At 42.3% G+C, this 26,916-nt stretch overlaps 2 protein-coding genes across 6 annotated transcripts in view; both read right to left on the bottom strand.

Moving 5' to 3' along the window:
• ccdc69 (coiled-coil domain containing 69) overlaps positions 1-5,482 on the bottom strand; it is a 40,720-nt gene extending 35,238 nt beyond the window's left edge. For 4 of the 5 annotated variants that reach the window (XR_006106157.2, XR_006106156.2, XM_042493952.2 and 1 more), the window contains exon 1: positions 5,372-5,482. Coding sequence is in view for 3 of the 5 variants with exons in the window: in XM_042493952.2 (XP_042349886.2) it covers positions 5,372-5,392 (21 nt within the window). In the remaining 2 variants the exon portion in view is untranslated. The remainder of the gene's footprint in view (positions 1-5,371) is intronic. The other variant, XM_042493953.2, reaches the window with a different exon arrangement.
• Positions 5,483-11,278: 5,796 nt separating this feature from the next.
• On the bottom strand, positions 11,279-26,733 carry LOC121947675 (uncharacterized). The gene is made up of 15 exons (XM_088080687.1): positions 26,582-26,733; positions 25,710-25,827; positions 25,490-25,603; positions 25,002-25,118; positions 24,303-24,413; positions 23,401-23,479; positions 22,139-22,367; positions 20,013-21,816; positions 19,740-19,913; positions 17,887-18,060; positions 14,238-14,411; positions 13,441-13,614; positions 12,828-13,001; positions 12,554-12,600; positions 11,279-11,959 (listed from the first exon to the last, which is right to left on the bottom strand). Exons 2-15 carry the CDS (start codon positions 25,796-25,798, stop codon positions 11,421-11,423), a joined length of 3,999 nt encoding a protein of 1,332 aa, XP_087936813.1. The 5' UTR covers positions 25,799-25,827; positions 26,582-26,733; the 3' UTR covers positions 11,279-11,420.
• Positions 26,734-26,916: the final 183 nt, after the last annotated feature.

The raw sequence follows: 26,916 nt of genomic DNA, 5'->3' as shown, positions 1-26,916 counted from the left end.
GTGTGTGTTTGTGTGTTGTTTGTTTGTTTGTTTGTATGTTTGTTTGTGTGTTTGTTTGTTTGTTTGTTTGTTTGTGTGTTTGTTTGTGTGTTGTTTGTTTGTTTGTGTGTTTGTTTGTGTGTCTGTTTGTGTGTTGTTTGTGTGTGTGTCTGGTCTCTGCTGATCTGGAGCAGATGATCAGGTTAAAGCTTTACACGGCTGTGATGTAACGTTTTGAGTGCAGGTGCCACAAATCTCCTGATCTGCATTTTGATCAGACTTTCTACCTTCAGCTCACCATCCAGTCGACCTCATGATTAAAGATGTAATAAGTTACTTTTTCCATTTCAAAAATGAGTAAAAACATCTTTACCAGACTTGATAAAAACAGAACTTTCTGAAGTAGAATTAAACTGCAACATTTAGTCGTTTCCTCTGCAGATTTATTTTTGGCAGCCGATAATTTCGACACCGACCTCCCATTTTTGATGTTTGTTTCAGTGTTTGAGTGAAAGCTAACTGCCCTGCAGACCTGCACCGGTGTCCCACACTTTTACTCACGCAGATGTCTTCAAATCTCTGCTGCCTCGTGGAGATTTGACATTTTTGGAGCTGGACGGTTCTTTAGGGACACTACTGGAATATTATTTTCACCGTTCGGTTTACGGCTGCACCGCTGATTATTTATTTCTCATTTAACCCCTGAGGGACCGCTTTCTTTCTTCATGTTTTGATCATTTTGGCTGTGTTCGTGCATAAATTGTGTATTTGAGTGTAATCAGTGAATTTGCAGCTCAGCTCCTACAATAAGTCTAAAATACACTGTGGAAACTAAATAGTTACATTCAGACTGTTCAGGTCCAAAAATGCTCCATTGAAACCCATTCAAACTGACATTTTTGATCCCACAGCCATCAGAGCAGAAAAACAGGACTTGTATTATGTACTTTGTACACACTTTTTACTACATAAAACATACTTTTACTACAATACACATCCTTTTTAGTACACATTAGTTACTTTTTACTACACAAATACACAATACATGTACTTTTTACTGCAAATGTACCTGTTGCTACACATGAACATTTCCACTGCACTACACGTACATTTACTGCATGAAGCTGAGAACACTTGCGTACTTTGACTGCTGGTACTTCAACAACATGAAGCTGAGAACATCTGTGTATTTTTTACTTTGTTAGGATTTTAAATGCAGTACTTTCCTCTGGGTTCTCTCGTGTCCCTGATGCAGACTCCATCTGAACTGCGTCTTAAAGGCCTATGTTAACTGGTTGCCATGGTAACGCAGATAAATATTGGATTGAATGATAAAAATAAAAAGTCACAACAAGCACTCGTGGCTTCAGACGAGAAACCTCACGAGTTCTTTTCCTCCTGCAGACGCTCAGAAACACCTCGGAGCAGAAAACAGACGCCATCAGTGAACCGATCGACGATCAATAATCTGATCAGCTGTGATCACATGACTACAGAAACTTCAGTCACATGATTTCTAAAGTTTAAGTCTTGTCAGGTATAAATGCCAATCAGACATTTGTTTTTTAATATATATATATATATATATATATATATATATATATATAATATACATGTTATTATAAATCTGATCAGTGATCAGAAATGTGATCAGTGATCAGAAATGTGATCAGTCATCATTAATGTGGTCAGTCATCATTAATGTGATCAGCGATCATCAATGTGATCAGCGATCATTAATGTGATCAGCGATCAGCGATCAGAAACGTTGCAGCGTGACCGTGAGCGGCAGACGTGATGAGATGGCGTGCAGCTCTGGCAGATTTACAGAAGCTGAATTAACCGTCTACAGTCGTCGTTTTTAGCGCCGCAGAGCTCATCGCTCAGCCGAGGCTTCTGGTTCACAGAAGGACCGTCTTTTCTTTGCACCGTGTTTCCTTTAACCCTTTAGGGCCCACTTTAATATTACTCACACTCAAACCATCGGTCCTAATCATAAATATTAAATATTCATTAGTTTTCAGAATTTTAACCCTTTACATGACAGGTTGATGCCACTGTGTTTTCAGATTTAAAAACAAAGAATTATTTTTAATATTTCCATTTTTTAAATTATTATTATTCTCACAGTCTGGGATCTGTCAGTGATGGTGATCAAAAATGTCAGTTTGAATGGGTTTCAATGGAGCATTTTTGGACCTGAACAGTCTGAATGTAACTATTTAGTTTCCACAGTGTATTTTAGACTTATTGTAGGAGCTGAGCTGCAAATTCACTGATTACACTCAAATACACAATCTGGACTACATTTAGGACACATGCATCAACACACACACAGTTATCACAACAGGAAGAAGAAAAGAGACTGAAATGATCCAGAAATTCCCTCACGGTGAATTTGTTTTTTCGTGCCTGTCTTTCTTTAGATTTCTTTTCTGCTCTTTTGTACTTATCGCACCTTTTCTTGATGTTTGCTGCCTGTTTTTCTTTGTTATATATGTGACTGTTTGATTTTATTGTGCAGTATTTTCATGTGTTTTAAATTAGGCTGGACCTGAGTATTCGGTTATTCAGACATTCGTTAATTAGGTGTTCGGTTTTCAGTCTAGGGAAATTTGTTAAACTGGGGAGGGACTTCCGTGTTTTATTTTGGCTTAAGGGGAGGGTATACAACTTTAAATGGCTATATTTATTTTACTGTTATTTTTCAAAGAAATCATAGCATGTTTTCTTTAAAAAATTAGGGCCTTTTTTTTTTACTTAAATTTTTTTGTAGATTTTTGGAATTTGAATTTTTTTTTTATTAATTCAAAGACAAAAGTCTGCAATTTTTAAAGGGAAAACATTTGGCTTTTTTTTCTTATTTTTTTTCTGAGCTGGAAATTCAAAGATTGAATAAAAATACACAGTCGTGCCAAAATGTACACATTATGCATGAACACAGCCAAAGCGATCAAAAAACGAAGCGCGAGAAACGCGTGAGCCAAACGGTCCCTCCGGCTGAAAAAAGGTGCTGAAGCTGAATTTGGCTCCACTTCTTTATTATTTGACACTTTGCATTTTTCGGAGTTTGGGGAGTTAAAGTTTAAGCGAGGGCAGTTTTAAACGAGACCCCGGCGTGAGCGGAGGCGTTGCTGTCGCCGAGCTCCTGCAGCAGCAGCTCAGACTCTGAGCTCTAAATCTCTTTCTATTCTCAGATCAGAAAAGTTTACTGGAGTTCAAGTGACACAACGGCTCGTCAGACGGCTCTCATCACTGTTTTTACCTGAAATTTAGAAGAACAAACTAAACTAAAACTAAAATGAATAAATAAAGATAAACTAAATGATGTGAATTATTATAAAAAATAAAAATGTAGTTTTATGGACATTTTCCCTTTTTAAATATTATTTTATAATATTTTTCTCTCATTTTCTCTCTCTCCCTGTCATAAAACTCCTTTTTAGATTTTCCCAGTTTTTTGCAATTTTAGTGGCGTTTCTTGCCAAGTTGCTCGTTGTCTTTTTAGCTGTTTTTAAAAGAAAAGTGATGTGGTTCCAGGGTTTGAAGGGTTAATGTGCAAGACAATGACTGTTTGTAAAACACAGAAAGCAGCACTTTATAATCTCTGGAGTCTCACAGAAAACTGATCAATAACTGATCAATAACTGATTATAAATCAGAAGACTGAATCTTTAGTGAACTTTTGGTTTGATTTTCTCTGCTGACAGACAGCAGCTCTGAGCGAGTCACAGGACCATCTGATTAACACCGAAAGAGATAAAAATACTATCAACCACGCACGCGCACAAACACACACACACACACACACACACACAGGAGGCGCTCAGTTTGGAAACCACATGAAGCCGCCGGCCGCTCCGTCATCTTCTATCAATAACTGGAGGAAGACAACAGCTGTTTGAGCGTCTGCGGCGACGACAAAACAGCAACAATCACTTCAACACAAACGCTCCCTCCTCAAACACCGAGCATTAAAGAGTTAAAGTCTCACAATAATGAGCTCACTCTGAAGGGCTGCCGTCTCGCTCACGCAGCTGTCGCCTCTGCAGGATTTTAGGCATGTTTTTGTTGTTGTTGTTGTTGTTAATAAAAAAAGAAAAAGGTAAAAAGGAGAAAATGCTTTCTTTAAAAATGGAAAAAAAGAAAAAATCTTTCACAAAAAATCTGCAGAAATATAAACGAAAACTGCAGAAATTTCAAGAGAAAGAAAGAAAGAAATGTTTCCCCTTTTTGCACCAGCCCGCCCCTCTCATAAATAACAGACAGTCCCTTACGGAGTATTTCTACACTGTAGAAAACATGCATCAGGTTTTCTGACAAAAGAAGACGAGGAAAAAGATAAACTCTAAAAAGGTTTTTTCTTTGATGATTGGACAAATGAAAAAAAAGTTTAAATCTTTTTTTTCCATAATCCAGTATAACACACAAAATACAGCTATTTAATACTGCAGGCCAACCCAAAAATCCAAAATAAAGTAAAAAAAAATCTGTCCTTTACCAGTGCTTTTTGCACCAGCCCACCCCTCTCATAAATAACAGACAGTCCCTAACTGAGTATTTCTACACTGTAGAAAACATGCATCAGGTTTGAAAAGCAAATTTAAAAATGTGAAAAATAAAAAAATAAATACAATTTAAACAAATCTGTGGTAAAATAATAATAATAATAATAATTATAAACACTAAATACAGCCATTTAAAGCTGTGTGTCTCTCTCCTGAAGCCAAAAGACACCTCATAAATAACAAACAGTCCCTAACGGAGTATTTCTACACTGCAGTATTAGTACTTCACACGGCTGTGCAGCATAGAGCCAAAGTACAGGACTGTTACTGCGATAATCTGTCAGAAAACACCGGAAATCGAATTAAAATCGATAACCACATTTTCTATCACAGTGAGATCGATTCAAAGAAGATTACAGACACCGGAGGACAATCAGAGCGGATATCTGTGATAACGGCGTTAAAACGGCGTTAAAAACGGCGTTAAAAACGGCGTTAAAAACCCGGAGTCACCGTGAGAAAAACTGCTTCAGACAGATTAGAAACAGATGTCAGAAAAAAAACAACTCCGCCGACTTTTTACCGCTGTTTTCTCTGTTTGGCGCCAAATCTGTCGCTTCTGATCACCGATAAATCACTAAAATCGACCGTAAAGAAGAGATGTTGAAGTTTTTGGAGGATTAGTTTCTCCGGAGCTGCTTCCCTCCAGGCGGCGGCGGCACGTTTCGTGTCCGCTCACGAGCTGCAGCCGCCGGCCGCCCGCTGAGGAACCTCCCGGTACACAAAGAGGACTTTACCGGGGCTTTACCGGGGCTCTGCCGGTGCGTGTGTCGGTGTCCGTGCCGCTGTGTGTGTGTGTGTGTGTCGTTGCCGGTGTGCCTCACCTTGCTGTGGCTGCAGCCCATGCCTCCTCCTCCTCCTCGGTCGGAGCCTCCTCTCTTCTTCTTCTTCTTCTTCTTCTGTTCTCAACTTTCAAACTCCGCAGAAGAAGAAACGGGCCCCTGAACGCACCACAGCGAGAGGCGGGTTCATCCGCGCTGCGTTCAGGAGCACTCCGTAAACTCATCAACCCGTTTATTTTACTTTAAATTATTCCAAAGAAAAAAATAACAAAACTTTTATTAAACACAAAAAAACAGCCAAAATAATTCAGACAAAAATATTTAGAAACAGTCATCAACCCAACATTTATTTTATTTTATTTTATTTTATTTTATTTTATTTTATTTTATTTTATTTTATTTTATTTTATTTTATTTTATTTTATTTTATTTTATTTTAAATTATTCGAAAGATAAAATAACAAAACTTAAAACAAAATACTGAGGAACACCTTGTGAATGCACCAATATAACAAATAAAAAATTCTAAAGATAAAACAACAAATCCTTTATTAAACAAAAGAATCTTTTATTTAACATAAGAAATTATTAAACAAAAAACAGGCTAAATAATTCGGACAAAAGATGTTTAGGAACACTTTGTAAACTCACCAATCCAACATTTATTAATTTTATTTTATGTTGAATAATTCATATTATTATTATTATTATTATTATTATTATTATTATTATTATTATTATTATTATTATTATTATTATTATTATTATTATTATTATTATTATTATTATTATTATTATTATTATTATTATTATACCAACAACAAACATATATAGATGTTTTTTAAAGTCAGAAAACACCTAAAAGTTTTTAAAGAAACTATAATTTGGGGAGGGGGGGGGTGCTATTTTAAGAATATTGAAATAAAATTAATAAAAATATTTAAATGTGAAATTAAACATTTTGGTTAATTTTAGATAATAGTTAAATAATCATTTTAATAATTACTATAAAATAAGTATATATGAGAAAATGGCAATAAACAGAACAGTTCAATAAGTAGTTCAATAAGTATTCGCTTTACAATAAGTATTTTCATCTCTGTGTTTAAAGTTGTTTCTTGTTCTGTCCTCTGATTAATATGTATTAAAAACCTGTAAATTGCGAAAAACGGATCCATCCATTTATTTCCCAGCTGCTACAGCTTCCTGCTGCTGCACACCTGATCCGATTAAGAGCTGGCAGCTGATTGGCTGATTCAGACAAACTGATGCACCTGAGTGCAGTGAGCTGGAGCCTCTAATCTGATTAAAGCCACACTCACAGACCTGCAGCCAAACACAACCTGCAAATACTACAAAGTACTTTTACTTTTTCAAGTACTTTTTCTTTAGAAAAAAAGAGCAACTTGGCAAGAAATGTCCCGAAAATTACAAGAAATTAGGAAAAGAAAATAAATGAATTATTAGTATTTACAGATGAAGAAAAAGGGAGATAAAATTATTACAAATATTTAATGACTTATTAATTTGTTTGGGTTATTTGTTTGCTTGTTTCACCATTTTTGTGTTTTGTCTATTTTTTCATTTTTTGCTAAATTTTAAGCCATTCTTTCATAACCTTGCTTAGGTTTGAAAGGGTTAAATGGATGCTGCGCAGCTTTAAACTGAGTTGGTCCTCACAAGAACACGAAGCTGTTCGTGTGTGCCTTTGAGTGTTTTATGGGCTTTAAGTTTCGCTCATATAAACGTCCATAAAACAGAAGCTGGAGCCGAAAATCCTGCAGAGCTCAACGAGAAAATAAACCTGCAGCTTCACCCTCAAAACTGCATTTAGGCCTCATTTACACCCCAAGTACAGTCACATCTGTTGAGATGAAATTAATAAACTGTTACTTTACCTTAAACAGTGAATCTGAGCTGCTGTACATGTCACACACACACACACACATACACACACACACTGGACTGTGACATCAGCTCTTAAAAATGAGATGATGTCAGAGGTTTCATGGGAAGTTTCAAACACACCTAAAAGTTCAGCTGTAGTTCAGCAGCAACAAGCTGCTGCTCACTGCTGAGAGTCTGGATTGAGTTTATTTCTGCAGCACGTTTCACACACAGAGAAAACTCGCGGTGCTACCTGCCAAAGGGAGCACCTGTACGTGAAACATGAGCAACCGAAACAACAAGAGAGCGGTAAAAAGTAAGCTTGACTGAGTGTTTATCGTTTCTGTAGCATAAAAACAAGATATTATCTTCTCACCGGGTTAAAGTTAAAGTGCAGAAATAACATCGACACCAACGATCGACTTCTGGCCCCCAGGCCAAATCTGGCCCCTGACAGGGTGCCACGTGGGCCTTCAGTCATTTTCTAATTGACAATAAAAATAAAGTGATCCACACTGGGAATTTTGTACTTTTTTGTACTTTTAGAATCCGTAAGTTGCCAGAGTGAATAAAACAGCATCCGAGGAAACAACCTAAAATTCCAGAAATTAAATGAAAATCCCCAAAATGTCCCAAAATTCCAGGAACTTCCTGAAACCTCCTAAAAAACTAGAAATGTCCCAAAATCCTTGAAATGTCCTAAAATGCTAGAAACATGTATGGGACCGCTCCTTAGTTTTGGCTACAGAACTCGGCGGTTCGCGTTCAGCCTGCTTCACATTGAAAACAAAGAAGTTAAAAGGAAATTAAAAGTTTGTGGATGTGCATCAAACGTTCACTGAGACAAAGATAAAGTTATTTTAACGTCCATAAGTTCAACTAATTTAGTGTCACATTCAAAACATACAGCAGCAGATCTTCAAATAAATATGTAAATAAAACTAAAATAAAATGAAAAGCATGTGTTTAAAATGTAATAGAGATATAAATAGTGCAGCAGGAGAACAGCCTGTAAATGATGATAATACACGCCAGTACACACACTATATTTGACATACTGGTGTGTGTGATCTCATTAAGGTTAAACAGCACCCCCCAGTGGACTGAATCATCACTACAAATTAACCAATCATTGCCCTGCAGGTGAGCTACAGACAGGTAAGCTACAGACAAGAGAGCTGCAGACAGGTGAGCTACAGACAGGTGAGCTGCAGACAGGTGAGCTGTGTAGTGGTGAGCTGCAGACGGGAGAGCTGCAGACAGATGAGCTACAGACAGGTGAGCTGCAGACGGGAGAGCTGCAGACAGGTGAGCTACAGACAGGTGAGCTACAGACAGGTGAGCTGCAGACAGGTGAGCTACAGACAGTGAGCTGCAGACAGGTGAGCTGCAGACGGGAGAGCTGCAGACAGATGAGCTACAGACAGGTGAGCTGCAGACGGGAGAGCTGCAGACAGATGAGCTACAGACAGGTGAGCTGCAGACGGGAGAGCTGCAGACAGGTGAGCTACAGACAGGTGAGCTACAGACAGGTGAGCTGCAGACAGGTGAGCTACAGACAGTGAGCTGCAGACAGGTGAGCTACAGACAGTGAGCTGCAGACACGTGTGCAGCGGACAGGTGAGCTGCAGACAGGTGAGCTGCGGACAGGTGAGCTGCAGACAGGTGAGCTGCAGACAGGTGAGCTACAGACAGTGAGCTGCAGACACGTGTGCAGCGGACAGGTGAGCTGCAGACAGGTGAGCTACGGACAGGTGAGCTGCAGACAGGTGAGTAGCGGACAGGTGAACTATGGACAGGTGAGCTGTGTAGTGGTGAGCTGCAGACAGTTGAGCTGCCGGCAGGTGAGCTGCCGACAGGTGAGCTGCAGACAGGTGAGCTGCAGACAGGTGAGCTGCAGACAGGTGAGCTGCAGACAGTGAGCTGCAGACACGTGTGCAGCGGACAGGTGAGCTGCAGACAGGTGAGCTGCAGCCAGGTGAGCTGCAGACAGTGAGCTGCAGACAGGTGAGCTACAGACAGTGAGCTGCAGACACGTGTGCAGCGGACAGGTGAGCTGCAGACAGGTGAGCTACGGACAGGTGAGCTGCAGACAGGTGAGTAGCGGACAGGTGAACTACGGACAGGTGAGCTGTGTAGTGGTGAGCGGCAGACAGGTGAGCTACAGACAGGTGAGCTGCAGACAGTTGAGCTGCCGGCAGGTGAGCTGCCGACAGGTGAGCTGCAGACAGGTGAGCTGCAGACAGGTGAGCTGCAGACAGGTGAGCTGTGTAGTGGTGAGCTACAGACAGGTGAGCTGCAGACAGGTTAGCTGCAGACAGGTGAGCTACAGACAGGTGAGCTGCCGACATGTGAGCCACCGACAGGTGAGCTGCCGACAGGTGAGCTGCAGACAGGTGAGCTGCCGACAGGTGAGCTGCAGACAGGTGAGCTACAGACAGGTGAGCTGCCGGCAGGTGAGTTACAGACAGGTGAGCTGTGTAGTGGTGAGCTACAGACAGGTGAGCTGCAGACAGGTGAATGAAAATACAATTGTAGTTATTACCAAATAAATGTAATACAAATTAAATTCTTTGGTGAATTTTAGAAAATAATAATAGTTATAGATAGATGTAATAGAAAGTACAATTTAAATAATTCCAAAATAAAGTAATGAAAAATATACTGAATTTTAGATATAGAATAGTAATAGTAATAATTACTTTAAAACCAGATTCATACTCAGGTCGAGCAAATTGTACAATTTTAATGTGAATGTGATGTCATGACGTCATGATGTCGTGTGTGTTGAATGTTGTCACCGTGGTAACAGTAAGGGAGGCAGCTGTTGTTGGATGGAAAGTTATTCTGAAAACAACAACAGCTGCTGTCAGAGACCAGTACTCGCTAAAAATACACACAAATACACATTCCACACATGACCTGAGCCGTGTGTGTGTGTGTGTGTGTGTTAGTGATACATGAAATGTTTATTATATTCTTTATAATCAGCAGTTCAATGCAAACGTCGGCTTCAGTAAATCTGAACTGCTTAAATCAGTCGTCTCTTCATCAGTGAACAAACCGAGCATGTTTGATTTGAAGTAACAACTTTATTTATAAATTATGTAGAGACAAAGTCATACATCTCATTTATATCTGTAGAATATACAATGATTGTGAATTTAATATTTAAATGATTAATGATTGATCAATGAAATAAAACAAAATCAGTTTGTAGAATCACTGTAATATAAACTATTGTATATTATAAACTATTAAACTTTAATTTCTTACATTTTCTCTGCTGTGTGTTTTAGCCTTACAGTAAAAAAAACTATTGCTACAAAGTTTAACATTTTTACAAAAATATTTAGTGATTATCGCTAAAGTTTTTGCTTTTTTTTATATAAAAGTTTCTTTTTATTGCGTTCTGGCAGCTTTTTGTTAAACTGACAAAATCAGAAGTTAGACCTCAGAAGAGAAGTTCCTCGTTTGCGTATGTGTTTTTGCAAAAGATTGGGTTTTTTCCATTCTGTCAGTCTTTTGCCACTCAGGCCCACCAAAAAAATTACTCCTGCCAGTCAACAGCAGACACAGAAAACAACAAGAACTGAACTGAGAGCTCAGGCTGACACTAGCCAGGGGTTTAACCATCCATCGCTCTGCATCAATATATCCATTTAAGATATATATTATAATATTATTTTGAAATCCTGTGTCACCGTCACACAGCGTCAGGCGGATGATGGCGGGCAGCCGAGAGGAAGACAATGAGGATCACGTCATTTATTCACAATAAACCATCAGCTTGTTTTCGGAGAAACTCGGGGTTAACAGACAGATCACGTGTCGCATGCGTTGCGGTACGGCTCCACTGCAGTTTTGCTGCGTCATAAATCAACTCCCACCGGTTGTGGTTTCGAGTGCGGCATGGTGCAGCACTGCCGGATCAGCGGGATTGGCGAGACAAAGGACTTCCCACTTTATTCGGCAGAATTGATGCAAAGTGTTCCAGCATCCAGCAAAAATAGGAGCCTTGTGTATCTGATCGGAAAGGGTCCAAACTGCCGGAGCTGAGACGATATCGATTCTCAAAGCAGCGGAGCCAGTGGAAGTTAACACAGAGACTAGAGTGTAATCGATTTGCTCCGTCTGCTGTGGTGGATCAGGACTGAACACGGATCTGGTGGAAAGCCGGGGTAACGGGAGGAGATTTTTCCTCCTACAGAGAACACAGAGACACTGAGGAACCATATGACCAAAGCAGAAACCCAAACCCAGGATAAAGAGGCTCAGTGAACGTGGTGTTGAAGGTGTGGAGGTGGATCAGTTTTTTATGAGCGACTCTGTAGAAGGACAGAGTGCCGGTGGGATAGTCCACATACACTGCGACTCTACCAGAGAAAGGGGAGGAGGAGGTGATGGTTGTTCTTCTGTGATTGTAGCACACAGAGAAACAACCATCGGAGCAGCTCAGACTCCAGGACTTTTCACTCTCTCCAAAAACACAAGCAGCCCTGTTTCCTTTCCTCCTGATTCCTCTGTAACTCACTGATATGAACACCTTCCCGCTCCACTCCACCTCCCAGTAGCAGCGACCAGTCAGACCATTTGTGCACAGCAGCTGAGGCCAGAAGTCGAATCTGTCCGGATGATCACAATAGTACTGGTCCTCTTCCTCGTGTGTCATCTTAGTGTTGTAGTCAGACAGTTTGATCTTTGTGTTAACAGTGTTTGTGTCAAGCGTGAGATCACAGGAATCTGATGGAGAGAACGAGAAGCGATACAGCTGCAGTAATTAATCTATCATCCCTTCATTTACTGATAAGTGCTATTTTGTTGGCACCTGGACTGGTTTCAGTTCCTTGAAGACGTTTGGCCTCACGTCCCCTGGAGGGGAGCTTCAGGCTTTAAATCCTGTAGAGGTGTGTGCTTCAGAGTCGCCGAGGCCTCTTGTGAGTCATTGACCCAAACAGCATTCGTGTGGGTTGTTGGGGCTGGATAGGTCCAGGCGTGAATGAATGTTGATCCTGGCAGGGTGCTTTACAATGCTTTCCTGAGTTCCCTCCCCAGAAGGATCAACACCCATTCACACCAGGACCCATCCAGCCCCAACGACCCACACGAATGCTGTTTGGGTCAATGACTTACAAGTGGCAAAACGTCTTCAAGGACCTGAAATCGGTCCAGTTGCCAACGAAACAGCACTTATGGATGCCATGACCTGGACGACTGAGAACCTTCATCAACACTTTCATTTACTTTAATGATGACATCAGAGAGTGATGTCACACTTTAAAAATGGCTGAATGTGAGCTGCTTCGTTTTCATAAATCAAATTAAACCCACACTTACATTTCTTCAGACCGGGTCTCAACCATCGGACTCCACCAGGCTCCAACCTGAAACGAGGAGAGTCATCAGTTTCCCTCCTTTTTTTAATTACAAGACTAATTCTTAAGATTAATTCTATTCTATATTTATTTTCTTGACTTTTGCAGTGCTATCTTTTATTTTCCTTTATTTCTTTTTTCAACTTTCTTTCTCTTTTTAATTTTTCTCTCTCACTATGTTTTACTGTTAGGCACCAAAAATGAAAGCAAAAGGCAAACTGTAGGTATTTGCGTACCTGAGAGTTTCCAGTTTCCAGTTTGGATCCTCCAGTCCAGCAGAGAGAAACTTCCCTCCCGAGTCTCCTGGATGGTTGTAGCTCAGGTCCAGCTCTCTCAGATGGGAGGGGTTTGAGCTGAGAGCTGAGGCCAGAGAAGCACAGCCTTGCTCTGTGACCAGACAGCCTGACAGCCTGCAAACATGCAAAACTGAAAATATTGGTACTGGAAGGTACTGTGATACTGGTATCATCTGAAACTAGAAGACCTGAGGAATCCTGTGGTACCACCCATGTCATGCTAGCTTCACAGTAAGGAGGTGGAATACCGCTCCAAATTTAGGCTAAAATTTGGTAATGGAAAACGACATGGCCATTTCTAAGTGGTCCCTTGACGTCTGACCTCAAGATATCTAAATGGAAATGGGTTCTGTGGGTACCCATGAGTCTCCCTTTTACAGACATGCCCCCTAACCTTTACAAACCATGACTGTGGAAAGTTATTCACAGGGTGTAAACACTGACGAAACTAAACTACTTCTAAAATAATTTGAGTTTAGAAAATGTCTGTTTATCCATTCATGTTAAAAGGGATTCAAATGTTAATTCGTTGATAAGGTTGATGAATCCTGACCCGAGAGTTTCTAGTGTACAGTCTGAAGTCTGAAGTCCACCAGACAGCTGCTTCACTCCTGAATCCTGCAGGTCGTTGTTACTCAGGTCCAGGTTTTTTAGACTCGAGGACTGGGAACTGAGAACTGAGGACAGAGCTTCACAGCTTCTCTTTGAGAGGTTACAGCCGCTCAGCCTGACAAGACAAAAATGACAAACATTTGTGTCCAAACGCATTCACAGTTTGTAAAATATGTAAGGGTTAACACGAGTTACACGTGGGTTATATCACTTACACATTATGAGTTATATGAGTAGGTAGACTTCAATTACAGATTTGCGCAAAACTTAAGCAATGTTTTTTTTAAATGTGGATAAAACTCAATGGTGAGCTGACTGTGTTTCCACTGAGTGATATTGTGCAACTTCTCCTCTGGTAATAACATCCCAGTAACCATGGCGATGGATGTTCAAAACATTAGCAGCTTTATTTATATATATATTGCAGCAACCGCACTATACACTAGATCAGTGTATTATCCGTCTTATACCATGGCTACTTACCTACAAAATGCTATGTACTCTAATCAAAATAAGTCTTTTGTGTACTCATACCTAGTACTAGCTTTGATCTTGCTTTTGTGTTTTAAGTATCATGGAATATAGTTCCTGAGACCCTAACTTCCTGTGGTCTGTGCCCTTCAATTCAAACACTAGGGCTGTTTTTTTTCAAGGGACAATATTTTGCTTGAGGGCAAAATTTTGAACAAGTGCCGCTATATGCTTTTCATGATTAAAGACAAATTGTTGTGGTCTGACCTGAGAGTTTCCAGCTCACAGTGCAGTCTCTTCTCTCTAGCAAACAGCTGCTTCACTCCTGAATCCTGCAAGTCGTTGTTACTCAGGTCCAGGTCTTTCAGACTGGAGAACTGAGAGCTGAGAACTAGGGACAGAGCTTCACAGCTTCTCTTTGAGAGGTTACAGCCGCTCAATCTGAAAAGACAATTATGGACAAAAAGATAAAAATTTGTGTTCAAAAGGATTCACATTTGATGAGGATTAATGACAGACTTGTTGTACGTTCCATGACTGTAATGGGTGATGCAGTGGCCAATAACCAAACAATGTGAAGCAGAGGGTGGTTTTTCTCCACAGAATTACCACTGAATGAACAAACCTGGAGGGTATTATCCCGCTTATACCATGGCCACTTACCAACAAAATACTACAAAATGCCACAAACTCTAACGATTTTGAAGAATCGGCAACTTAATATAGTGGGAGTGTTCGCTTGTCGCTGTGATACCAGGAGCTTTGTTGACCAGGGAATTAGCTCCTGGTTAGGATCTTTCAAGACTTAGTGGTCCCAGGGGAGGAAGACCCTCAAGAAGACCCTGATGAGACAGCACATTTGAGGGGCAAGTACCTTGCTGGGAACAGCTACACCCATGGGCCCAACCATTGGCTTACATGCAACCATGCATCACAGTCAGGTGCATTGTGCACCAGGCAGCAGGCAGGGGTGGGGACCCAGGCGTACTGACCCCTGGTATCACTGACAAGCTCTGGGGATGTGGAGTCACCTCTCTGGTGGGAAAAGGACTAGAACTGTAGAACTGGAGCAGTACCAACACAAAGTTGGGCTCACCTCTGCGCATAGCACTGGTTATGGAACCAAACTCTTGGAAAGGGGCTGGACTATCACCTTTTCAGGAGTTACCCAGTGTGATGGGAGTGCTGAGCCAGTGTGGGAATACTCACGGGCCCCCAGCTTAGTGCCGTCGTACTGGAATTGTCCTCAGGGAATGAGAGAGAAGACTGACTGCTGCTTGTGTTTATGCACCAGCAGCAACACGGATTACCTGGAGGGAACACCCCACCTTATCTGAACCAGAGTGGTGTTCTGTTATGGACTTCTGTGCTAGTCATGGACTGGCCGTAAAAAACACCATATTCAAGAATAGAGTGGTTCATAAGTGTACTTGGTAGCGGAACACTCTCAGCCAAACATTGATGATCTACTTTGCGGTTGTATCTTTACATCTGGACATTCAGGTGAAGAGAGGAGCAGAGCTGTCAACTGATCACCACCTGGTGGTGACTTGGATCAGGTGGCAGGGAAGGCTGCAAGACATCCTTCCATTTTCTTACGCTTATCCGGGGCTAGGTCATGGGGTCAACGGGCGGAGCAGAGCACTCCAGATGTCCCTCTCCCCAGCAACGCTTTCCAGCTCCTCCTGGGGGACCCTAAGGTGTTCACAGGCCAGACAAGACATGTAATCTCTCCAGCACGTTCTGGGTCTGCCTACGAGTAGGACGTGCCTGGAACATCTCCAACAGGAGGTGCCTGGGAGGCATCCTGATCAGATGCCCAAACCATCTCAACTGGCCCCTTTTGACATAAAGGAGCAGCGACTCTACTCCAAGCTCCTCCCGGATGTCCGAGCTCCTCACCCCATCTCTATGGCTGAGCCCAGCCACCCTCCGGAGGAAACTCATTTCGGCCGCTTGTATCCGCAATCTTATCCTTTCGGTCACAATCCAGAGCTCATGACCATAGGTGAGGGTTAGGATGTAGATGGACTGGTAAATCGAGAGCTTTGTATTTTTCTGGCTCAGCTCCTTCTTCAACACAACAGACCGGAGGAGTGCCCGCATCAGACCTGACGAACCCAAAAGCATAATAAGGGTGAAGTGGGTATGTCTGGCTCACACACCTTTCACGAGGTCTTCAACTAACACTTCCAACAGAATTTTCGTGCATCCCGGGGGAGGTTGGATACATGGAATCCAAATGGTCCTTGTTTAAAGCCTCTGTTGTAGAGGTAGCTTTTTTTTCAGCAATGTGTTTATTAAACTTTTTTTTTTGCAAAGCGTGTGTGGGAAGGGACAATACAAAGTATAGCAATAGTAATAGTGCAAAAATACAGGCATTTAAACCTGACAGAGATATATCAAATAAAATAAATTAATTAATTAAAATAATAATAATAAATAAATAAATAAATAAAATAGATAATGACAATAATAATTAAATAAAAACGAAGGACAAGAGATCAGGAAGTCTGATCCTTTTCCCTTTTCCCTCATCCTGTGAGGTGCAGTGGTACCCAGGTAGTCAAGAAATGGATCCCAGGTCCGGTAAAATAAAAAGGGTTTATCCTTCAAGGCTGTGGAGTAAGCTTCAAATGGAATAATACTGGTCACAGTTTGTTTCCACTGATTGAGAGTGGGAGCTTTATCAGTGATCTATATGGCCAGGATACATTTCTGGGCACAATGCAGCAGAGTGTGCAAAAGGTCTCGGTTGCAAAAATCGGCAGGTAATTCATCATCTAGTGGCCTTGCGCTCAGATGTAGATGACGCTTGAAAATTACATTAAACTGTTGAACAATTATAATCCAAAACTGCTGGACATGAGGACAGCTCCACAAACAATGAATAAATGATCCGACAGCAGAGTAGAGGTAGCTACTAAAAGTTGTGGTCAGAGGGTTGTTGTTGCCTGTCGTGGTGGCGACTTAAGACCAGCTGTCAGGAAGGCCTCTCGCACATGGTTAGCCCAGGGGTTTTCTGAAACAGCAGACAGGCACTGGTTGGCAGGAAAGGCTGCAGTTGCAGTGGTCGCCAAACTAGAAACCTGGGTTTGGAAAACTGGTAAACTGGGAGGAGTTCATGGAGGCTATGGTCTGAGGCCTTGGCCTCAGGAAATTCTGGAACACAGTTAGACACATCAGGAAGGCAAAGCAGGACTTGTCTCAGACTGTGTTCAGCTGAGTACCCTGACTGGGGACATTGTCAAGCGGTGGAAAAACACTTAGAGGCACTCCTGAACCCGGCCATCATGATGCTGAAGGCTCCGAACATTGTTGGGCTGTCTTGGCTGAAACACCTTTCCAGTGTCACATGGAGGTCACATAAAGAGTCTATTGAGTGGCAGACCAGGGCAGTGTTTCTCATGGGGGGACCACAGGGAAAAGCGTTGCTGGAGATTGGGATATCAATAGTACTTTACTCAGCCCACTGCACCCACCACCCGGCTCCAGATAAGCATATGAAAATGGATGAATGGATGGTAAAAGAAAAACTCAACTTATTACTGTCGACTGTTTGATGCATGTTGATCATCATGCTAATAATCACAGAAAGCTTTACGTTACAACATAAATATCTATATTCTACACATAAGGTATTACCGCTTCTCAGTACCAGTTAATATCTTTGGGTCTCTGTGGCCTTTGGTGTCAGAAACTATTTCTCTTTGCAAAAGAGAACATGAATCTAAATCATAAGAAAGCACCTCAAAGATTTTCTACACTGTCAAAATCCTAATGACATGGACATTAAGAATTACCACGATGAGAGAGGCTTTGATTTAAAGCATTGATGTAAACTAAAGAAGTAAACATAGAACACAGGCTGCTATTTGCCTCTCATTGGCTCAAGACTATTGTACTGAGAACTGACCTGAGAGTTTCCAGTGCACTGTGTGGACTCTTCACTTCAGCAAACAGCTGCTTCACTCCTGAATCCTGCAGGTGGTTGTTACTTAGGTCCAGTTCTTTCAGACCAGAGGACTTAAAGCTAAGAAACACGGACAGAGCTTCACAACTTGTTTCTGAGAGGTTGCAGCCACTTAGCCTAAAGAGACAGTAATAAACAAGAGGACACACATTTGGGTTCAAATTAAATCACACTTTATAAGATGTGATTTTTTAGAGGTGATACCTGACTGTAATGGGTGATGTGATGGCTGATAACAGTGGATGCAAAGTGATGAATCAATCATGGAACAAATTCTACAAAATGCCATGTGTATTCAAATTCAAACTATTAGTCTTTGTAAAACCTACGACTAATTCTGATGTTGCTTCTCTGTTAAATATCATGACGGGGGCTTCCTCGGCATCTAAGTCCCTGCAGTCTGCACTGCTATGAAACATCTAATCAGGAAGTGGTTCATAAGGCTGGGATCTGACTTTAAAAATCCGTACAGCTTTTGAAATCAGCCTCAGGTTACCAGTTTTCCTGCAGATAATGCTATTTTAAAGTCCTCTCTTACCACAATTTAATTGAGACGTCCAGATTCACACAATAACAAACAATTGAACATCTCTGAAATTTAATATGGGTTGTAAGGTTGCTGAGGGGGCTTCAGCACCTCTTAAAGCCAGGTATTTTAAAAAGCATCTACTAACAAAAAAGGTTAAACTTAGTTGAAAGACTGTAGTGTTTGATAATGTCACATTAAGTCCTACAGCTGTAGTAGAGTGTGATCCTGTCAGCTCCTGAGACTTGTGCACTGAAGTCCCTTTTGTCTTTTTTAACATTGTAGGATGCTGTTTTATAATTGTCAGAGTTTTCTCTCTGACTGTGTGACATGTGTTAATGGCATCCCTGATAGTTCAGGTAATGCATGGTTTGATTGTGGAATAATTTAACATAGTGTTGAGCGCAGCTGCTTCTGTAGTTTTACAAGTTTAATCCATCACAGACTTGGTGAGTTTATTGATGTCATCTGTGACTTTTACAGTAGAGTCCCGGAACGTGCTCAATATTCTTATTGGCTTTATCTCTCGCGTCACTTGGGGCGTCAGCTGGTGTGTGGAAACACCTTTCTTATTGGGATACAGGCTATGTGTGTAGTAGTTTTAGATTAACAATAGTCTATCATTATATTCCTTGGGATGCAGACTGTATCACACACGAAGACATTGAGGTGTGTTAGAGAAAGTTTTTAAAGTGTCCCACTGAATCCAAGTGAGATACTTGAAAAATGAAGTGCAGCGCTTTAGAGATCTTATAGTACCCCATTAACCCACCACAGCTCTGCGCTCCCAGAATGTAGGGTTACTTGTGGTACCTTCAAGTTTTTTGGTCTTAGAGGCTAGAGTTTTTTTTACTTTGAAAAAGCTTATAGATATGGCTGGCTCAGACTTGCCTTGGAGAAGCCCCTAGTTAGGCTGCTATAAGCCTAGTCCATGGGGAGGACTCCCTTTAATACCTCTATCCCTCTCTCTCTCTCTCTTGATTTAGGAGTAGACTTACAACTTTCCTCTTAGATAAAACTTATAGTTAGGGCTGGCTCAGGCTTGCCTTGAACCAGTCCCTAGTAAGACTGATATGGGTCTACGGCTGCAGGGGAACTTGCTATTATACAACGAGCTCCTCTCTCCTTCTGTCTCTCTCTTAATTTGCAAACATCCATGTTTCTAAATCTTGGAAGAAACCTCACAACGGTTTTGTTTTTACATATAATCTTTAAATTGTAATTATAATTCAAGACAAAACAAATCTTTAAAAAACTACTATGATCTGACCTGAGAGTTTCCAGTGTACAGTATGAACTTTCCAGTCCAACAAGCAGCAGCTTCACTCCTAAATCCTGCAGGTCGTTGTTACTCAGGTCCAGTACTCTCAGACTAGAGGACTGAGAGCTGAGAACTGAGGACAGGGCGTTGCAGCTTCTCTTTGTGAGGTTACAACCACTTAGCCTGTTGACACAATGAGGAAAAAAAGTGAGTTATTTTCACTCCTTTTTAGAAGATATCAATATATGATTATTTAAATAAATCCAACAACTCTGTACTCACAGAGCTTTGTTGGAGGCTTTGACCACTGGCAGCAGCCTCAGAAGAGCCTCCTCTGAAGCAGAGTATTTCTTCAGGTCAAACACGTCCAGATCTTCTTCTGATGACAGTAAGATGAAGACCAGAGCCGACCACTGAGCAGGAGACAGTTCATCTGTGGACAGACGTCCTGATCTCAGGGACTGTTGGATCTCCTCCACCAGAGAACGATCATTCAGTTCATTCAGACAGTGGAACAGGTTGATGCTTCGCTCTGGAGACAGAGTCTCGTTGATCTTCTTCTTTATGTACTGGACTGTTTCCTGACTAGCCTGAGAGCTACTTCCTGTCTGTGTCAACAGGCCCCTTAGGAGAATCTGATTGGTCTGCTGTGAAAGACCCAGGAGGAAGCGAAGAAACAAGTCCAGGTGTCCATTTGGACTCTGTAAAGCCTTGTCCACAGCACTCTGGTGTAGATATTTTATATCCTGTTTTTCTTTTAACAATTTATGCCACCGGAAGGTTGTTTGTTGTTCTTCCATCAGATTGACTCCAGAGTTGATGAAGGTCAGATGGACATGAAGAGCAGCCAGAAACTCCTGAACACTCAGATGGACGAAGCAGAAGACCTTGTCCTGGTACAGTCCTCTCTCCTCTTTAAAGACCTGTGTGAACACTCCTGAGTACACTGAGGCTGCTCTGATATCGATGCCACACTCTGTCAGGTCGGACTCGTAGAAGATCATGTTGCTTTTCTGCAGCTGCTCAAAAGCCAGTTTTCCCAAAGACTTGATAATTGTCCTGCTCTCTGGACTCCAATGTGGATCTGTCTCAGCTCCTCCGTCATACTTGATGTTCTTCTGTTTGGACTGAACCACCAGGAAGTGGATGTACATCTCAGTCAGGGTCTTGGGCAGCTGTCCTCCCTCTCTGGTCTTCAACACGTCCTCCAGGACTGTAGCAGTGATCCAGCAGAAGACTGGGATGTGGCACATGATGTGGAGGCTTCGGGAAGTCTTGATGTGGGAGATGATCCTGCCGGCCTGCTCCTCATCTCTGACCCTCCTCCTGAAGTACTCCTCCTTCTGTGGGTCGGTGAACCCTCTGACCTCTGTCACCATGTCAACGCACTCAGGGGGGATCTGACTGGCTGCTGCAGGTCGTGTGGTTATCCAGAGGCGAGCGGAGGGAAGAAGTTTCCCCCTGATGAGGTTCGTCAGCAGCACATCCACTGAGGTGGACTCTGAGACGTCGGTCAGGATCTCGTTGTTGTGGAAGTCCAGAGGAAGTCGACACTCATCCAGACCGTCAAAGATGAAGACGACCTGGAAGTCTTCAAACCTGCAGATTCCTGCTTCTTTGGTTTCAGTAAAGAAGTGATGAACAAGCTCCACCAAGCTGTACTTTTTCTCTTTCAGCACATTCAGCTCTCTGAACGTGAATGGAAACGTGAACTGGATGTCCCGGTTGGCTTTGTCTTCAGCCCAGTCCAGAGTGAACTTCTGTGTTAGGACCGTTTTCCCGATGCCAGCCACTCCCTTTGTCATCACTGTTCTGATCGGTTGGTCTCGTCCAGGTGAGCCTTGAAAGATGTCTTCTTGTCTGATGGTTGTTTCTGGTCTGACTGGTTTCCTGGATGCTGCTTCAATCTGTCTGACCTCATGTTCATCATTGACCTCTGCAGTCCCTCCCTCTGTGATGTAGAGCTCTGTGTAGATCTGATTCAAACGGGTTTGGTTTCCTGGTTTAGCGATCCCCTCAAACACACACTGGAACCTCTCCTTCAGATTTGATTTAAGCTTACATTGAAAAACTGAGGCAAAAATTTCTGAAAGAACAAACAGGATAATCAGATTACATTATGACCTTGGATCTAAAAATTAAACAAATAAAATTAAAATTGTGTTCCCATCAATGCCGGCTGAAAAAGCCGGATAAAAGGCCCTGTCTACTGCAGAGTCATTTGACCTGAAAAGTTGTGCTGCACCAAAAACATGTTGAACCTTGACCCCAAAACTGAGGTACATAACAAACCGCGTATTCTGTGTACCGTTACACTCCTCATTTGAATGTATTTTGGATCATCTCTTAAGACTGTAACAAATATCCTATTTATCTAGCATGTTAAGGCTTTAGGGGAATCCTCTTACTGCTCTGCAGACAGTCGGCCAGCTCCTCCTGCTTCATTCTCCTCAAGAAGTGCAGTGTGATCTTCAGAAATGCCTGTTGGCTTCCACTCCTCTGGACTTCATCCTCACCGTCCATCAGCTCTTCGTCTTTCCTCTGACTCTCTGAGCATTCAGAGTAATCTGAACACAGAGCCTTCTTGATCTTCTTCAACTCGTTCGTCACAAAAGCAAAAATGTCCTTCTCCAGCTCCTGGAACAGAAGATTATATGTAGGCACGGGACCAATTCAATCTGACAGTGATGTCATTGACTCAGCAGACATTGGACAGATGTCACAGATCCAAATTCCACATTTTGACGTTGATTACTGCGCACACAGAGCACCTGGCATTTAATCGTAGAGCACTTTTCTGCCTGTCTATTCACATAAGGAGTATGTTGAGAGTCCCAACTGTATATGGATGGACAACACGCCCCCACTGACCCCCGCTATGCTGAAGTGAGGTTAAAATATCCGAGATACGGATGTCGCCATCTTGCCCTGATGATGTCATTAAGAGGCGGAGTCTGCGGAGTCGCAATATCTGCAGTGGTGGAGTTCCCGCCAAACACCCGTCCGACCAATCGAGGGTTATAGTTACAGAACGTGCTAGGGGTGTAACGATCCATTGAGCTGCACCAATATATAGATTAAATGAGCAACAATGACGTAATATCAATGCAAAGCGTAAACATCGATCCATATTATCCTCTTTCCGGTGCACCCTTACTTTGAAAATCTGTGTCAGCGTCACACGGCGTCTGGCAGATGATGGCGAGCAGCCAAGAGAAAGACGATGAGGATAACGCTGTTTACTCAGGAATGAATCATCAGTTGGAAATGTTTTGTTTTTGGAGAAACTGCGAATCAACAGACAGCGCACTTGACATGTAAACAAAAGCCTTACAGAGGAAACAGGAAGTATCTGCCAGGCCACTTCACTGACTTCTTGCTAACGTTATGTTAGCTGCTCTGTTTCAGCGATGCTGGCTGAAAAAACGAGCACGTAGACTGAAAGTCATTTGTTCTGTCGGGAGGTGCAGGGACTTTAACCGGCGGTGAGTAAGAGAAAGCATAAATAATGTTAAACTGGTTCAGTTATGAGGAGAGGAAAAGTCCACTAGCCGCTAAGCTAATTTCTGCAATGTAAAATGCCATAGGCTTATGCTCATAACATTTGCATGTTGTGCATGAAAATGACTGTAAACAGAATAGATGTAAAAGTAATTGTTCATGTACAGACCATAAATATGGAGTCCAGGTGTGGTTCATACTGTGGTGCAGACTGATCACTGGGCACTTCTGAGCTCTGCTGGTTCACGCTGTGGGGGAATCATGAAGAGTGAGCTCACATCGTGTCTGTTCACACACCCTGTTTAGATCTGGCATCAACATGTGTCTCAGGTGATCTGATCACAAATGGATAGCACTAAATACAGGTCTTAACAGCCACCAAGACGCATTTCCGATCACTCGAGCTACTTGCTGAGGGGGTCTGGGACGCATATGACCCCATGTTTTGTTGTAACATTAACACCGTCCTGATGCATCCCGACAAGGACCTCGTCATCAGTGCAGGCTGTGGTGGCTGTTTTGGTGACAGTGCGTTAATGCTCTGTAACTTACTCATTTTATGTCGAGTTGGACAAAGTGTTGTGTGGCCGTCCATTGATTTGCCTCATGGAAGGAGGCGTGTTCAATTCTGCCGACAGCGACATCTCCAGCTGTACTGACTGCTAACACGAGAAGTTAGCATGCTACAGAGCAGCTGGCACAAGTGTGTGTACAGGACAATATCGAAATATGAACCCAAGTGGTCCTCTTGGCTCAGCTGGAGAAGCATGATCGGAACAGGTATGAACGGCAATGTGTCTCGGCTGTCCACGAAACACATGCTGATACCAGTTCTCAACAGGCCGACAGACACAAACAGAGGTCAGAGGTTCGTGAAGTGATATCTGGATTTGATCAGTGAACCAGATGACTCCCTGTGGTGGTAAAGGTTTACTAGTACTGCTGAGAATCAACAGTCCAGCTCCTCCACATACCCCTCCCTACCTCACTGTGTTCTGCCGGAGTGCACTGTGCTGAGATCACTCAACTTAACCAAGAAACAAAGTTTGATCTTAAATCATAAATTCTCACCTTCCATCAGCAGACTGTCTAAAAAACAGAGGAGGATCCATCGAGCGGTCACTCTTCAGGGACACAGAGCTGGGTTCAGGTCCAGGAGAGTCCGCTCTCTGCACCCTGAAACTGAAACGCCACAGATTCATGTACAAGTTGGATATAAACAGATAGAAAATATATTCAGTATTTCAGCTCGGCCTGTCAAATGATTAATATTTCAACTGCTATTAATCACAAAATTTCTACAGTTTATCGCGATTATTCACATTTTTTTAAATCACATTTTCAATAGACTTTATTTTTCCTTTCAAAAAAGTTATGAAGTCCATATTGATAAGCGGAAGCAATTCTTACAAGACTGTCTTGATTGAGAATCAATGAATGATCAATTGACGGCAATTCAGGGAATGAAAATGGGTTCAAGGGACTCCCGTAAAATGGCCATGCAGCTTTTCCATCACCAATATTTAGCCTAAATTTGGAGCGTTATTTAACCCCCCTCCTGAGAGGACCACCGGATTTCGCAGTTCTTCTAGTCTGATATGATACCAGTATCCTCATCATGTTTCTTAAAACTCAGCCCAGTACAGCCTCGTAAAGACGGGAATGCTGACTGGCGATTAACATTGTGGGTAACGCATTAACGCTGACAGCCCTCATTTCAACATAAAAACAATTTAATCTTAAATACTTTGTGTCACCATAAATTCTCACCTTCCATCAGCAGATTGTCTAAAAAACAGAGGAGGATCCATTGAGCGGTCACTCTTCAGGGACACAGAGCTGGGTTCAGGTCCAGGAGAGTCCACTCTCTGCTGCTGTACCCTGAAACTGAAACGCCACAGATTCATGTACATGTTGGATAACTCAAAGCTAAAAACCATCTTTTTTTCACTGCCTGCTCCACCCGCTAATGACTACAAACTTATTTTAAACTTGATTTTAAATCTTTTTAAATTATCTTTTTATCTTTGCACCTCTTTTGATTTTACCTTGTACATCTCATCTCTTTTACTGTGAATCTGAATCTTTTATTATGCTTGTCTATTTCATTGCTCTGTAAAGCACTTTGAATTGCCCTGTTGTGTGAAATGTGCCGTTAAATAAAGCTGCCTTGCCTAAAAACGGCTAAAGAATATGTTCAGCATTTCAACACAAGCAAAGTTTAATCTTAAATACTTTGCGTCACCATAAATTCTCACCTTCCATCAGCAGATTGTCTAAAAAACAGAGGAGGATCCATTGAGCGGTCACTCTTCAGGGACACAGAGCTGGGTTCAGGTCCAGGAGAGTCCACTCTCTGCTGCTTTTCTGGGCTTCAACACAGAAACACGTAGCTTTCAGTGATAGTGATGATGGTGGATCGATCAGAGTGATCGGACATGGAGAAGAATCGTGGACAGTTAGAGATCCTCATTTCACCTCTGAGCTTCAGTTTGGCCGTCATGTTGCTCACACAGAGCGGCTTCAGAGGGACGGACGCCCTCCTCTGTGTCCTCACACGGATCCATCGCAGAGTCCACACCGTCACTGCGACAAGCTGCTGGAAGAACGCACACATCCTCTTTCGTTGGGCCCACAGGTTTGAAAATCACCAAAAACTTCTTTTTTTTTTTAAAATTGCTACAAAAAGTTTTTAAAAATCACAAAAAAAACAAACAAATTGGCGTAAAATTAAAAAGGAAAAAAATTGCCACAACTTTTGAAAGAAAAAGTGCCTCCCAAACCCATGGGCCGTAACATAAACACATAACCATTCAGAGCATATAAACCCCCAATAGGCCGAAATGAAAAACATAAACCACCCCTCAGTGCCCACCCCACCCCACCCCACACGCACACACATATAATAAATAATAATTAAATAAGACAATAAATACATAATACTCAGGGACATGGAAAACGGATAAACCAGCTAGAGTGACCATCACAAGCTGGTAGGACCAACGAACCACTGAAAATGGTGCAGAAACACCTGAAACTGGTCAAAAGCAGCTGCGCAGCCAGCTTCACCATCTGCAGCTTTTTATTCTCAGCAGGCAGAAAACGCTCTGCTCGAAAATGCTGCGCGATGACGCACATTTTCGCCGCTGTTTGACTTTCGTGCACCGTCAAAAAGCGCCGTTGACCTCCGTACGCCGCATTTTACCGGTGTTAATTCCAACAAAACGCGTTTCAAAGTGGCGCTTTCTGGCCGCTCCGGCTTGCCGTAGCTGCGCGGCCTGCCGCCTACTAACTTCAAAATGAAGGAAAACTCGCGGTAAAGTTGACCGTCTGTCGCGCTGACAACTCACATGTCTGCCGTCTGTACTGCAAACCGACGCGGAGACATCCGACAGACACACGGACAGAAAGCGGCACAGCTCACAGACCTTCAGAGGGACAGACGACGCTGCGCCGCCACGAGCTCACAAAGTGAAACCAAACTTTCCATACCGGAAGGGCGCGCCCGTGACGTCACGAGTATCACGGCCACGCGAGGAACTTATTCCTGAACTTCGTTTGGAAAAATAAATCTCACAAATTAAAAAAACAACAACAAAAAACGGTGTTTTCTAATAGTAGGGCAGAGGGCGGTTTGGAGGTTTTAAATTTCATCGATACAGTAAATACCTCAAACTGGTGGTCT

The sequence above is a fragment of the Plectropomus leopardus genome, chromosome 8 (assembly GCF_026936395.1).
Source record: "Plectropomus leopardus strain MGB_pleo_1.0 chromosome 8, ASM2693639v1, whole genome shotgun sequence".
NCBI classification, from domain to species: Eukaryota; Metazoa; Chordata; class Actinopteri; order Perciformes; family Serranidae; genus Plectropomus; species Plectropomus leopardus.
The sequence above is the reverse complement of the archived record's forward strand: the minus strand, read 5'-3'. Positions and strand labels throughout refer to the sequence as shown.

Excerpts from the sequence above, each read along its gene's own strand:
- LOC121947675 (XM_088080687.1), bottom strand. The coding sequence starts at position 25,798 with ATGGATCCGTGTGAGGACACAGAGGAGGGCGTCCGTCCCTCTGAAGCC. Across the intron at positions 25,119-25,489 it reads AGACAATCTGCTGATGGAAG|TTTCAGGGTACAGCAGCAGA; the intron begins GTGAGAATTTAT and ends GTGGCGTTTCAG. Across the intron at positions 18,061-19,739 it reads TGTACACTGGAAACTCTCAG|GCTAAGTGGCTGCAACCTCT; the intron begins GTCAGATCATAG and ends CTGTCTCTTTAG.